General features: G+C 47.1%; 1 protein-coding gene across 1 annotated transcript; it reads left to right on the top strand.

Annotated features, from left to right (window-relative positions):
• Positions 1–5,000: 5,000 nt before the first annotated feature.
• On the top strand, positions 5,001–13,761 carry LOC122388833 (mitochondrial pyruvate carrier 2-like). Its single transcript, XM_043380280.1, has 5 exons — positions 5,001–5,171; positions 10,720–10,760; positions 11,354–11,457; positions 12,386–12,481; positions 13,641–13,761. The coding sequence occupies exons 1-5, from the start codon at positions 5,072–5,074 to the stop codon at positions 13,699–13,701; spliced, it is 402 nt and encodes a 133-aa protein (XP_043236215.1). The 5' UTR covers positions 5,001–5,071; the 3' UTR covers positions 13,702–13,761.
• Positions 13,762–14,050: the final 289 nt, after the last annotated feature.

The following is a 14,050-nucleotide window of genomic DNA, read 5'->3' as shown; positions in this document are numbered from 1 at the left end:
CGCGGGGGCGCGGCCGGTGCCCCTTTGTGGGCGCCGCGGGCGCCGGCCGCCGCAGCCCCGACGCCTACGCACTGCCGCCGCCGCCGCCCCGTCGACTCACCCCTACCGGCCACCGCCGCTGGTGGTCCGTGGTTTGGGACCGGGAGGTTAATGACAGGGTTTATTGTTATGATATCGAAACATGTGTTTGCTGTTGGTGTGTAATTGGCATGAATAAGGTCACCTGTCAGTATTGCTAGTTGCTGCATAATATATAGGGCGAAACAGTTGCAGACGGCGGACTGAAAAGGCTCGGATGCAGTTACTTATCCAAGAATGCTCACAAACATGCAGGGTATCTGTATCATTGTATATGAAGTTCTTCAACGAGGTGTTTAAGCTGTTGTTTAAACGAATAAAGTAAACCCATATTTAACAAGTATGTAAATGCGATTGGACTTGTTACTTTAGTGGCTTTGATGGTGAATGCCAGCTCTTACTATTATGCATCTCAGTTTCAACCGTATCATTCTAGCACTTCATCTCGTGCCCGGGTGGGGGTCGGGCCGACTTCGCAATGGAGGGTGGGGGGGGGGGGGCGTATTTGGCCACACCAGATTAGCTCGGAAAGTAAGAAAGCTAGAAAGACCCGGAAAGAAGCAAGATATAGCTCGCTATAGATCTTCCAGAATAATGGAGGACGGATATTGTTTTTGATCAGGTCATCGCTGAAGCCACCGGGGGCCACCAAAAGCAAAATTATCACGAATTTTGTTTCCCCATCTTGACAATTTCCCACTAATCGCCGCATAACTCAAGAACGAATAAAGCAACATCACCCCGGAAAAGCGCATTCTATAGCTCTAAGTTTTTTTCCTGAATTATACTCCCATTTTTAGTCTAAGATCAACTGTTTAGCCTCCTTAAAGCAAATGCTCAGAATTTCACGTCTTTTCGAAAAACGTTTTTGCAACAAATTTCGACGCTATGCTCGTATTACGTTGATTTTTCCGACATCGTGTTTCTCTCATCAAGACGCGTTATAAGGTGAGCCCAGCAACAAAATTTGACCTCAGGTCGAGGTCACCGAAAACGTCATGTTGACATCAGCCGTTTTGTATCGTTGAGCTGAACAAATATAAGATGTTTTCACCGCTCCAGCGTGTTTCTATCTAAATTTACTGAAGATCAAACTGTTGGAGACGTTTCCTGACCCGAGATGACCTCAGGCCCATAAAGGGGGTGACAGGTGTAATTTTCCGATTATTTGTCATTTTTACCTACATCCCGTTCCCCATGTATGTGTGCGTTTCCGTCCAAAAGAAGAACAGCTCAATTTCCCCCTATAATGGAGAGGCTGCAAAGTTGTCCTGACTTTAGGTCACCGATATCAAAATTCCGAGATGAGCAGACTGTTTGCTCTGATTTCCTCATGCAAAAGCCCGAGGTTCAAACTAGGTACTAGGACATAAGCTGTAACCTGAAGGAATGACAAAATCACAATTTTTAGATGCATGATCGTAACCGTTCAATCCGACACTTCTACATAGCTCTAAAAATGTTGAGTGCAGACTGCAGAGCAGAAAAACTACCTGGGGGGGGGGGGGGGGTGGCAACCACCAATAAATCCGACACTTCTAGCTCTAAAAATGTTGAGTGCAGAGCAGAAAAACTACCTGGGGGGGGGGGTGGCAACCACCAATATCCGACACTTCTAGCTCTAAAAATGTTGAGTGCAGAGCAGAAAAACTACCTGGTGGGGGGGGGGGGGTTGCAGCCCCCCCCCATGTGCGGGCGAGTGTTAACATGTTATGTGCGAGCAATGACTTACATTTAAGAGCAGGTCAACAGGTCAGTTTGAATGAATCGACCTCAAATTAAGTTTTACAACGTTGTCACTTGTCACCGTGTCAGAGCCACAGTACAGGGTGTAACGAAATTATCCGGACATCTTTCTTCGCGCTGTAATTAAGAAGCAAGACATTCTGATATTTTCCCTTTTGAATTATTATATAGCCACCTTTCATATGGGCGCAGGTACACATTTTTGGAGCATTCCAGCCACTGGATTTTCCAGCACAGTGGGTTTCATATAGAGTAGCGCCTTACTAACCTGTGCCCGCAGTTGGGCGCCGCTGGTGGCGGGTGTCCCCTCATTCATCTCCTGATGGACAATAGTCCATAATATATCGATGGAATTGCATGGGAACTATTTCCAAGCCATAGCCCTTTAGCCCTGAAGAACAAAAAGGTCCTCTCGGCATCACTTCTCATTCTGCTAGGGACTTGAGGGTGGTGCGCCGCCCCGTAAGAAGACTGCGCGGCTTGAATCAGGCATCGGTACACGTTCAGAAACCGAGCCATCCTGTGCCGTCTGGTTGAGTGGCTCCAACCAATCGCTAGCCAGGATGTTGCGCCGGTAATACTCGTCACTGATAGTGGTTTTCTGTGTCGTCATGAACAGCTTGAATATTACACAGCAGCTGAACATGCTCCAGGTCTGGATTTTGGCCGGATGTTTGACGCCGGCGACGGCCGGCACATTCGAGCTGCTGGCAGCCCACACATGGCCGATTTGACGGTTCAACGGGTATCGCAGCTCGAACAGCTTCCCATCCGACCAGGTCACCTCATTCGTGTCTTCCTTCGACCAGTGGACACGCCCTGGCCTGAAGCCAAATATGGTGGACTGGTTGTTTTCCCGTCAATTTCATTGTCTTTTCCAGTTTGAAGGGCAGTAAAACCAAGCTAAATGGCGGGTAACGGTGAATCATGATGTGGGACCTCTTATTATCTGCCTTGGTAAGAATTCGAGTCAGTATGCGGATTAATTGGTGCCGTTTCATTGTCGCTATCTTGACAACTCTCCTCACCACTTGGCAAAGGGCGCCTTTTGCGATCGAGGCCGGGCTGAGTCTGCCACCAAGTCCCAGCTTATTACGCCTCAGGCAGATGTCCTATATGGCTGCTGCTGATGTCCAGCTGCTGACAGACCAGCGTCTGGCTCATGCCGCCATGCCATCAACACGTAGCCTTACTACGAAACGAGAGACTGTACTCCTTTCTCTCCACTGCCTTAAACGAAAACTATCAAATGAACCCGTCGGCGACTCGATTCTTACTCAGAGCAAGAGTCATTTCGCAAGGTCAGGTCACTGCTGAGTTGAGAGCAGATGTATAGCAGACCAGAGGTATGCATTCATCCAATTTTCCAGCTTCTGACATTAAAAGAGAAACTGTGCGAGCAGATATGGCGAAAAAATAGATGTCCGGATAATTTCGTTACACCCTGTAGATAACCGAGCCCGTCAATGACCCAAAAGTCGGGAAAATCGGGATCTGTTAGGAGGTCGTAAAGTGTGGCTGCTACGGGGGTTTTCGGGGTGCTGATCACGAATATCGTGTTAGTTTTGATCACTGATGATGTCTTTAAGCATTTAGACCAGGTCGGGTCAGGTCAGGTCAGGTCAACCAGTAGGGGTCGTGACGGGTATTCGTAGTAGGTGTCAACCGCCTCTGACAGCTTCGTAACATGTTACGAAGGCACCAAAATACTTCGTTAATGTTCAAACGGGTTCCTAAATTCGAATTCAGCTCCAAAAACTAGCCTAGAAACATGTAAAACTCAAAAAGTAAACCGAGGTCACCAAAAGTGAATGACCTGGCCTGACCTTCAGGTGACCTTGACATCCACCCTAATGCATGGGAGCAACATCGAAAGACATGTTTGAACGTTTGAAACCACGAAAGGCTTGCAAACGCGCGGCTGATGCGAGCCGACATACGCCGAATCGCAATTCCGGCCAAACATGGCCTCGAGAAATAGGTCACAGGTCAAAGGTCACTTGAGTCAGGGTCATGAAATTTTCGGAGTAGGTGTAAAATTGATCAACTCGAGGGTACTGAAAGTTTCGTTGCGATCGGCCGCTTTTTGGGCGAGTTATTTGCGAAAAACCATAGGGGGTCCATCCCCCCCCTACACATGTGAGGGTTAACTGTTGCTATTTGATTGTGCACTGCTTGCTATTTGAAACACAACTGTAAGGTCACGTGTCGTCATCGAAGGTCACCAAGACGTACCTTCTTACAAAAATGAGCTTTAGCCACGTCCTCATATTTTCAGCTCTTCGAGACGCAACGAATAATATGCATTTTACTGACCACACTTTACCTCAGGGTCACAAGACCTGGGTCAAGTTTTGACAATGACCTTTAGAGGTTTAATACACGAGTTGCGGGGGGGGGGGTAAACACCCTCACTTTTTCACCGTGCTCCAGCTGAATAACGGCGCACCACAGGCGCGCCACATTAGGGTAGGGGAATTGATTGAAGCTTAGGCATTATGAAGAAAAAAAAATATGAAAAAATTAAAACATCGGTCAGAAATTTTTAAGATATCGAAGTTTTAGCGACGTCATGATTTCTGTGTTTCCGACCCAGCAAAACGGCAAAAAATCATATAAAATCGCAAACACTAAAGACATGCCGTGGACGCCATTAGACTGCCAATACCATAGGTAATTGGCATATTTTCGAAGCTATTTTCGTTTTTTTGTTATTATTGTACCTTTTCAAAAATCTTGAACTGAATCTTGGCAATCTCTCGGACTACTTCACTACCACGATGCATGCGTTTCTGAAAGTGTTAAGAATTGTTTAAAATTACGATAATTATTAGAGTGAAGGAAACCATCTCATCGTCCTAGATGTGGCCAGCCGCATTTGCAATCGTGACCATGGGTAACCTGGCCACATCGGCGAAAAAAAACTTATGGGCGCAAAAGATAACTTTCTCCAAACTCCACCACGACGCCGGTTGAAAACATATTTTCTATCAGATATTGCTTCGGGTAATTATGTATCTCAGACACTCCCCGCAGTCCGTACAAAATCCGACGACTCTTTGGTCCTCAGCTGGCCTTGTTTTGTTATGCGCCCGTCGCGGGGGCCAGCTGACTGCAGAGGCCCGACAGGTTCGGCCGGGCGGTGACCTTGGCGCCCGTGACGTCACCGATGTGTACCTCTGCGAACGAGCGTCTCGCGGTCGCGGCGAGTGGTGTGCCGCGGATCGACGCGGGTAGTGCTGCCGCGATGACCGTGCCGTTCTTCTCCCCCCTGTACCGGCGTATCATCGCCTTCTGGGACCCCAAGGTGCCGGCCAGGCTGAGACCCCTCTGGGAGCATCCATGTGGTGAGTGGGGGGGGGGGATGGGGGAGTGCAGGGTCGGGTCGGCCCCGCCCCGCTATCGTGCGAGTCCCTTGTTAGGCCATCGCCCATCAACATTCCGTGGGAGGTCCCAGCGTGCATTCAAAATCACCCACACAAGGTAGTCACGTGTGTGTGTATTTCTCAATATTTATTTATAGGTACTTCTGCCGGAGAGCACGTACACCGCTTCCTTACCAACTTCAGTTGACCATAAAGCCCTGCCCTTCAGGCCTCACATGGGCGGCGCACACCTTGTTGTGAGACGAATTGCGACGGCCCGCGGCGCTGCACAATGCACATTGCCAACATTGCACATGCTGTCGCCACGCCGGTATCACGTGTGCTGGTCCAGATAGGCCTATCTCTGTCACGTGATCGTCACGTGTAGTGGTTAATATTAGGCTGAACGTGACGTCACCCCCTCAATGTCATGGTACTTTGTAGTTATATTCAGTGCTCAATGCACCACATTTTGCATGATGGTTGCGACACACCCAGACACATTAGGCACTGAACACTGAGCGGGCCGTGCGCCTCAATTTGCTTATCGCCAGCAGTTGTTTAGGATGGCAAATATTGCAATACATTGAAGTATTTATATTGCAGGCTTTGCATGCCTAGTTTATATCGGTCAGAGTAGAGTAGTCACTTCCATTCAAATGTAGATAGTCGTATACCTTATTTGATTGGAACAAATAACGTTTCTAAAAATGGCTTTGTGAAGTTTTGTGAAATCATAAATGGCGTTGACAATGTTTTTGTCCTCGCGCTTTACCGGTAGTTTGGCTGTTCAGCGTTCTTTTGACTTGCGTCAAACATCATCTGTCCGCCAGGCAATGTTTATTATATCTACATGACGTTCGTCTGGAACGATCGCCTAAAATAGTGCACTGTTGAGATGATCTGAGCAGTTGAGAAACATCGATGCGCTACTTCGTTGAGACACCGCACACTGCAAAAATATTTAGCGAAACGTATGGATGTACACTGGGGCGCCCAGCGAATGTGTTCGTTTTATCGCCAGTTGTGTGTTCATTTTTTCGTAATGCAATATGCATGTTAAAGATAAGGTTTGCAACCATAAAATCGTGTCCCGCTCTCCCATAATCACACACTCGGTATCTGTGTCAATCAGTGTGGGTGTGTGGCCACTCACCATGCACGTAAATATCCACATATACACGTACGATGCATAACTGTAACATATACAATGCATATACGATTACTTGGCCCGTCATGAAAACATCAAGCCATTCACAGTATTCCTGAGTGAACACGGAATCATGCATTACAGTAAGAGTATGCGTCGAGACAGTCGCGTTCAATGCCGAAGATATGCTGCCAATTTACAAGGGAATGTTTCCATAACTCAGTTGATGTACATTGGGCTTCGGATTTCTTGTAGGAATGAGAACTGAGAGATGCTATTGGCGCATCATACTGCGAACAGACAGAGACTGCACATGTTCGTGTTTAGCTGAGCTCTATGGGAATGACCAGCCGTTGGGTGCCAGCCTTAAGTGGCTCACTCAATTCAGTTTTACCTATCCTTTTTCAGAATCAATCAGGTAACTAGACGGTGAAGTAACTTTGGCAAAGTTACCCTCATCGTGTCTCACAAAAGCCAATCCCATCCATCATTTGATTGCTGACGCTACTCTGGCAGTAGGTACTATTGCATTGCAATATACATAAAATGTATTATTTATTATTTATTTATTTTTCGGTTCACCCGACAACCACAAACAAGTGGGCATTACGACGGGAACTGACAAAAGCACGGATAACGCAGCCTCGCACCGCTCGCACATATCATACAAGATTGTTAACATTTATATATATATATACAACATTTGATTGTTAACAGTATATATTACATATGTTTACTAACAAGAAACATAAATGCAACACTGTTACTACGACTGTTGGTTAAAAACATGTTTTTGTTTGTACATTTCATGTCATCAGCTCGAATGTTGACTCGGATACGCAGGGGCATGGCCAACCGACTGGACAGGACACAAGTATGACCTTTTAACGAGACCGTCGGACGATTGGTGAATCAGTCCGCCAATTGGAATTTCGAAATGATGTAAGAAATACACAAAATGACATAAACCATGTTTTCTCCCCGGTGGTGCTTTACCGGCGACAGCTGTTTAAGATCGTTTAGGCTTATGATGCAAAGTGCATTATAATGCACTTTGCCTTTCCTAAAGATATCCTTTTTATTTACATCCAGCTAATCTTGTCCGATAATTTTGATAGCGTGAATGACAATGAATGTTGTCTGAACGAATAAATAAGTGGATGTGGAATAGTTCTGAATGTTACCTGAATGCCATGAATGCGCCCAAATGATAGTAAATGCACATAGGCCACGATGGATGACACTTTTCTGCATGAGACTGAATGAGCTTATAGACCAAATTAAATTGTGCTCCAGCTGTTCCGATCTTTGTGTGCTTTTTTGCCCACCATACCCTTAGGAGCACCCCAACAGTACAGGTATGCGCTCCCGGTGATAAAATGATGCACGATTCCGCACTATTTTCCATACCCAGGCAAAATTTTGTAACTCGATCAACGAAGCTCACAAGCTCATCTGTATTGCCTAAGAAATGGACAGCGGGCTTCTGTCATCGTTTATATCATGCAGCCGAATCCCGTTCAGAAGCGGTGCCGGTATTGTAATGCGGGATTCTTTTCCGATGAATAATGCATGTTCATTCTTCAACTAATCTGTGGGCACGAGGGATTTGCTGCCAGCGACATAATACCTCCTTCCGGCGAGACTGGCCGTCGGCGTTCGTAGGCATTCGACGGTGCTTCCCTCCGTTTATATACGGACTTGTGCCGACACAGAAAATAGGACATAATATGTTTGGCAGACAGCCGCAGATGCATTGTGAGGCTTAGTGGTCACTAGTCAGCTATATGGAGAGTAAGACACCGCGTCACACGGGTGATTATCAACTTCCGATTGATTAATTTGGTTACCGGATGATTGCTGCTGATTGTTACATTCATTTACCTATCAATTGTCTTATCTTGAACTGTTTATAGGTACGTACGGTACGTACCTATTCGAATGTGATTCAGGATGTTCTTTAGCGCGCAGATAAGGGATCAACCCTCGCCGGACCTACTGGTTTTCTACATACATAGGTACGCCTCGGCCGAGGGGGGGGGGGGTCTACCCTATCAACTACCCTATCACCCTACCTTATCAACTCACAATTTTGTGGCGTTCTTAGGGGAAGTTGGGGCAATGCCGGAGTTGGGGCAAAGCCGAAATTCGAGATATTTCTAAAACCGTACGACATGGATGCCACGTCTCAGTGATGCTCTGAAGCTTAAGTGACTACAATTATCGCATGTTTGTTACGAGTTGTCATTTGGAATACTTCGGCTGTGAGGGCGCCAAAAGCGTTTTCAAGGTACGTTTCCCTTGTACTACATGCGCCTTTGAAGCTGCATTTCTTACTCATTATGCTACCGTTTGTCTGGCCAATTCGGTCAAGTAATCTTCAGCATGTCTTTGCATAAGTGTGCTGCCTATTTGAAATTTATACAGCACGTTTAAAAGTTATGGGCCTGCAAATGAAAGTATGGCTGGCTGGGGTAATGCCGAAAACGTGCAATTACGCACGTTAAAGCACGCTACGTGGACTTTACTGCTGTAGAATAGCAACGCGTATTTTTAGTCAAACAAATTACACTTTCAGCCGGCACAACGGCCTGTTAGCTATAAGGAATGATTTACCTAGCATTTTTTTTATTATATCACACAATTATAACTTCCAGTGTGCACCAAGCGTCCTCAAGCTCTTCAAACGCGTGTCAGCTTTGATGAATTTTGGATAAAGTTTGAGATAAATTGGCAAAACATCAATGTCTGCATTCCTCGTAGATCATTTATCCCATTTTCGGCTTTCCCCGCAGTCCGGGGCAACGCCGAAAAAGTCAGTTCTTTGATATTTTTAGTTTTTGCGCTTAACGGTATGCGAATTCATCAAATGCGCCTGGTATGTTTGAAAGACAAAAGACTGGCCTCTCGAATGACGCCAACAAGAATAGCTTATGTTGTCTACCTTGCGTGCTACGGGCGTCAGAAAAAAGTATTCGGCGTTCCCCCAACTTCCCCTACTCCATGGGTCACATTACACACAACCATGCACAATTCTAGGACGTACTTGAGCCAATGTTATAAATGCATGGCCAATAGTCATGCGCCGTCGAGCTCGTAACGTATTGCAAGAGGGGACCGGGAAAGTTATCTACGAGTGGAAATGAACTTCGATCCGGAAGCATGTCTGATGTGAAATCGGTGGCCGTTTTCGTGCAGGCTAAAAAGTTAAACCTGTCCACACGATTTGCGCGTGTGTTTCGACTTTCTTCGAATGTAGTAGGTACGCAGCGTTCTCAAACATAATTCTTCGAAATGCTATTTACATCTGAAGATCCTGCGAACGCTCGAAGCCTCTGGCTGCATGACCTCGAGTGGACTTTAGGCGGACTCCGGGTCCGGGTGGGCCCCGGGCGGGCTCCGGGCGGGCCGCCGCGGCGGGTTTCTCGGGCCGCGAGTTTGCCGAACTGCCCCCGGCGCAGCAGCCCCGCGGCTCACTCCCAGAGGGAACGCTGCGCCATTTGCGTCTGATTCGGACAAATTGGTCTGGTGTCTGGCGCCGCCGGCCGCCGAGCGGGGATGGAAGACCGGCTGTCCCGGTTCGCCGGCCCCCGACCCTGCATCTCCCCCCCCAACCCCCCCCCCCCCCTTCGCTTCAGTCCGAGGCCCACACGCCCACTCAGTTGCGAAGCCCGCCTCGTTTCTTGAATTTCGCCTCGAGAACCTGATCATTTCAACGAAAGAAAGTGTGGAACTACACTACTAAGGTGCTGTTTTCCCCCTGGTTTGGCTGCTTCTGAAACTACATAGTTGTAATATGGACACGGAGTTTGTGGCCAGACTTTGTGCCTGATATAGTTGGTTTTGAACAGCAGCAGTGTTGTTGGTTGGTTGGGTACCACGACGAGCGTCGAGCGACCAGGGACTGGCAGATTGACCTCTCCCAATGACGGGCAGGGCAGGGAGCATATCAGTGTGAGGTCCACCGAGGCAAACACCCTTACATGCTGCATAAATGACCAGGCAATCACGGCTGCTACACAGCTTACATACCATCCAGGTTCTGTCACGACAGTGCACATACCAGACACGATGCTATAAATGCTTTGTGTAGAGTGTGCTAGCAAGAAATCGCACCCTTCCCCAATAGTCATTATTTTTCACATTACCGGCCCATTGCGGCTGAGCACAGGCGAATACGAGTCAGAAGCACGCGATTTATGCCCTAATAGGACATTGCCTCATTATCACTTGGGCAGCCTTTGTGTATCTTTATAACTTGCTAGATATCCCTATCTTATACGCGATACGCGGACCTTTTGGTGAGAAATGTGAAAAGAATGTTGCAATTCGCAATCATCAAAACTGAATATGAAAAATGAAATATTTTTCTTGTTGCAGGACCTAAAACAGTCTTCTTCTGGTCACCACTGCAAAAATGGGTACGTTTGTTATGACTTTCTATTTCCTTTTTTATCTCCCCCTCTCCTCTCTTCCCCTCTATTTCCCCTTCTGTCCCTTTATGTATCTATCTATATGTACATCATCTTCTTTCATGTTCTTATTCTCTGCGAGTGCGCAATACCTACGCATGTCAGTGCATTTCATGTGTTCTGCCCAGTCTACCGAACATGCCTTTATTGAAACACAATGACCATTGACCGCTAGCATCATACTTTGTAGGCGGCCGTTGACCGTTCGGCGTTCGCTTATAGCTCTGTCGTTTCACTCTGTTCTCTTTTACACCTCTGTGGCTCTCTCTTTCTCTCTCTGTCTCTGTCTGCCTCCGACTCCGACTCCGACTCCGTGTCTGTCTGTCTGTCTGTCTGTCTCTGTCTCTGTCTCTGTCTCTCTCTCTCCCTCTCTGTCTCTCTCTCCCTCTCTGTCTCTGTCTCTGTCTGTCTCTCTCTGTCTCTCTCTCTCTCTCTCTCTCTCTCTCTCTCTCTCTCTCTCTCTCTCTCTCTCTCTCTCTCTCTCTCTCTCTCTCTCTCTCTCTGTCTCTCTCTCTCTCCTGACACCCCTCTCTACCCTCCAGTGTCTGGTGCTGGCCGGCCTCTCAGACACCCTGACCAGACCTGCCGAGAAGATGAGCGTTAGCCAGGCCGGGTCCCTGGCCTGCACTGGATACATTTGGGCCAGGTGAGACTGACTCGCACCGCCTGCCATACTGTGGCACCACAGTCGCCCGTCAGGTCAGTTTGATCATAATTTCGCCACACTCCACAGTCCGCGCTATAACATAGTTATAAGTTAGATATAGGCATAGATTGTTACAGATTGCTCACTGTCCGATCCTGCCAGAATTTGAAGTCTGCCAGGCTTGTAGCACTTCCCGATCACAGACTTTCAGTATTTGTGGAGAGACTACCCGTCACATAAAGAAGCATTCTTTCCCCGATCAGAGACCGTCGAAGTTCTGTCACGGACAAACGACTAACTGTCCTTTCATTCAATCACTGCTGGTTGATACGTTTCCCCAACACCAAGTGCACTGCATCCGTGAGCTTTACATATCCGCAGCCCTCGAGCATGCTTAGTGGCCCGTCGATTGACCCGGACGTTCGGTCGGGTCAGTGTCACTGCCGGCGGAGGTACGACGGTACCGTGACGGTACCTCTTCGGTACCGGTGTTAGTGCCCAACGGTAACAAGGGCCGATCACTACCCGGTGGGTGAGAGAGAATTGCGGCAGGACTTGACGGACGATGCTATGTCGTTTCTGAGTCGGCACCGCCTCCGAGTAATAAGCAAACTGTAATTCTTGTTTGTAACTGTGCCAGAACCATGCAAATTGCAATCAGATCAAGACTTTCGTGGTGTGAACTGTGATACCTACATAGGTAGGTATGTATTTTGTTCGACTGTACAGCATGGTAATAAAAACGCGATGAGAAGTGATTGAAATAACGAAATGTTAAAGTTTCCAACTTGCATTCTAATGAACTTAACCGTATACCCCGCGCCGTCTGATGAACTCTGATCCATGGCGCGTCTTAACTTCACACCCCATCTCGTCTGAAGAACCCCGCTCTCAGTTGTCTGACGAAGCTTGTCCCATTGCTCCGCAGGTACTCGCTGGTCATCATTCCAAAGAACTGGAGCCTCTTCGCCGTCAATTTCTTCGTCGGGCTCTCCGGTACATTCCAACTGGCCAAAGTGTTGAGGTAAGTGATAACTGATAGACACAAAATAAAGAGAAGGTTGATAACAACGGACAAATAACTAAATGACAGGAACTATCGAGTTTTCATAGTAGGCATATAGGGATAACAATAGTTGGTGTGGCTATGTCATATGTGCTGTGTGACGTAAGTTCATAAACTTGCATCCAGCTTGACACCGTTGCAACCTCTTTCCCAACATAGCATCGATACCTTATACATATTAACGCTGGAGCTGTTAATGCAATGGGTGTCTGTACTTGGAACTACACATAAAGGGAAGTTATAAGGCAAACCATCGGCCACATATGTACTTGGAACTACACATAAAGGGAAGTTATAAGGCAAACCATCGGCCACATAATGTCTAGGCTGACAAGGGAGCACTTCCCTGATTAGCATTATTGTTGGAGTTCACTATGTTTTGTTACGGGTCGGTTAATGTATGTTTATTGGAGCACTATATTCGATGCTATGAGGCAGCAAGTTCACTTGTAGCGATATTCTTTTGTCGTGTCGGCTATCTTACGTGTCATAGGAACATTTACAGCCTGTTGCAAACCACCATTACGGGAATTTCAATAAGTACGTATCGCTGTAGTTTCTTACACCAACTTATGTGGTGTGTGTAAAGCACATCGACACCGCGCCACACTTTATGGCAGCGACACAGCGCGGTGCTAATGTCGCCCGGGCTCAGGTGACAAAGACCCGTGTCGCTGTCGGAGGATGAGTGATTACAAAATTATGGCTGCTCCACCGCGCCACCACGTTAGGGGCGTCATGTCATGTGACACCTCGCTGGTATAGGATCATCACACCATATATGATGAGCCGTGGCGGCATGATACCAAATGTGATGCTGTGTACTTACTATCCCAGAAACGCACAGGAATCGGGCTAGTGGAGCAATATTCGATATTTCCCAGAAACGTTGCCTCAATTATAACTTCTTTTTTTATAAAAATAAGGAATGTCAAGAACCCAATATTCTTATCATTAGCTGAGAAAGCAGGGAAGAGGCAAGGTTTTGAGTGTCCACTATGACACGTCCTCATATCCCTTCAACGAACTTAGTTTACATAAATTTAGTTTACACAAGTTGGCTGAGTGTAGCAGAACTACGCCATCGAATTTATTGACATTTCCCCATCATTTGCAGGTATCAAATGTCCCTGAAAGAGCAAGAGCAAAAGGACTCAGCGGCTGTTGTTCCAGCATAAGCCCAGTATTGCGTCCCCGGAGTGTCAACGGAAGGCTAATGTCAAATGTCGCGAACTCGGTTTGTGCAATATGTCAGGTGCATACGTGTTTTTTTTTTTTAAACAATGTTGGCAATGCCACAGCGCAACAATGAAATATGGGTAATAAATCTCGGTCTAACCTAATTTGCATGTGTTTCGGTCATCGCTGACGTTAAGATAGAAAAAAGCATTGATGTAGGTAGACAGACCAGGAATAAAAAAATTGCATGGTGAACCAGTGGTGGCGGAACAACTTCAATTAAGGGGGAGGGGGGGGGGGGGGCACTGCCGACTTTTGGTCCAGTTCTTTCCACGCAACGCCCATAGG

This window comes from Amphibalanus amphitrite, unplaced genomic scaffold, assembly GCF_019059575.1.
Source record: "Amphibalanus amphitrite isolate SeventyFive unplaced genomic scaffold, NRLGWU_Aamphi_draft 000336F_arrow, whole genome shotgun sequence".
NCBI lineage: Eukaryota > Metazoa > Arthropoda > Thecostraca > Balanomorpha > Balanidae > Amphibalanus > Amphibalanus amphitrite.
The sequence above is the reverse complement of the archived record's forward strand: the minus strand, read 5'-3'. Positions and strand labels throughout refer to the sequence as shown.

Excerpts from the sequence above, each read along its gene's own strand:
- LOC122388833 (XM_043380280.1), top strand. The coding sequence starts at position 5,072 with ATGACCGTGCCGTTCTTCTCCCCCCTGTACCGGCGTATCATCGCCTTC. Across the intron at positions 5,172-10,719 it reads CCTCTGGGAGCATCCATGTG|GACCTAAAACAGTCTTCTTC; the intron begins GTGAGTGGGGGG and ends TTCTTGTTGCAG. Across the intron at positions 10,761-11,353 it reads GGTCACCACTGCAAAAATGG|TGTCTGGTGCTGGCCGGCCT; the intron begins GTACGTTTGTTA and ends TCTACCCTCCAG.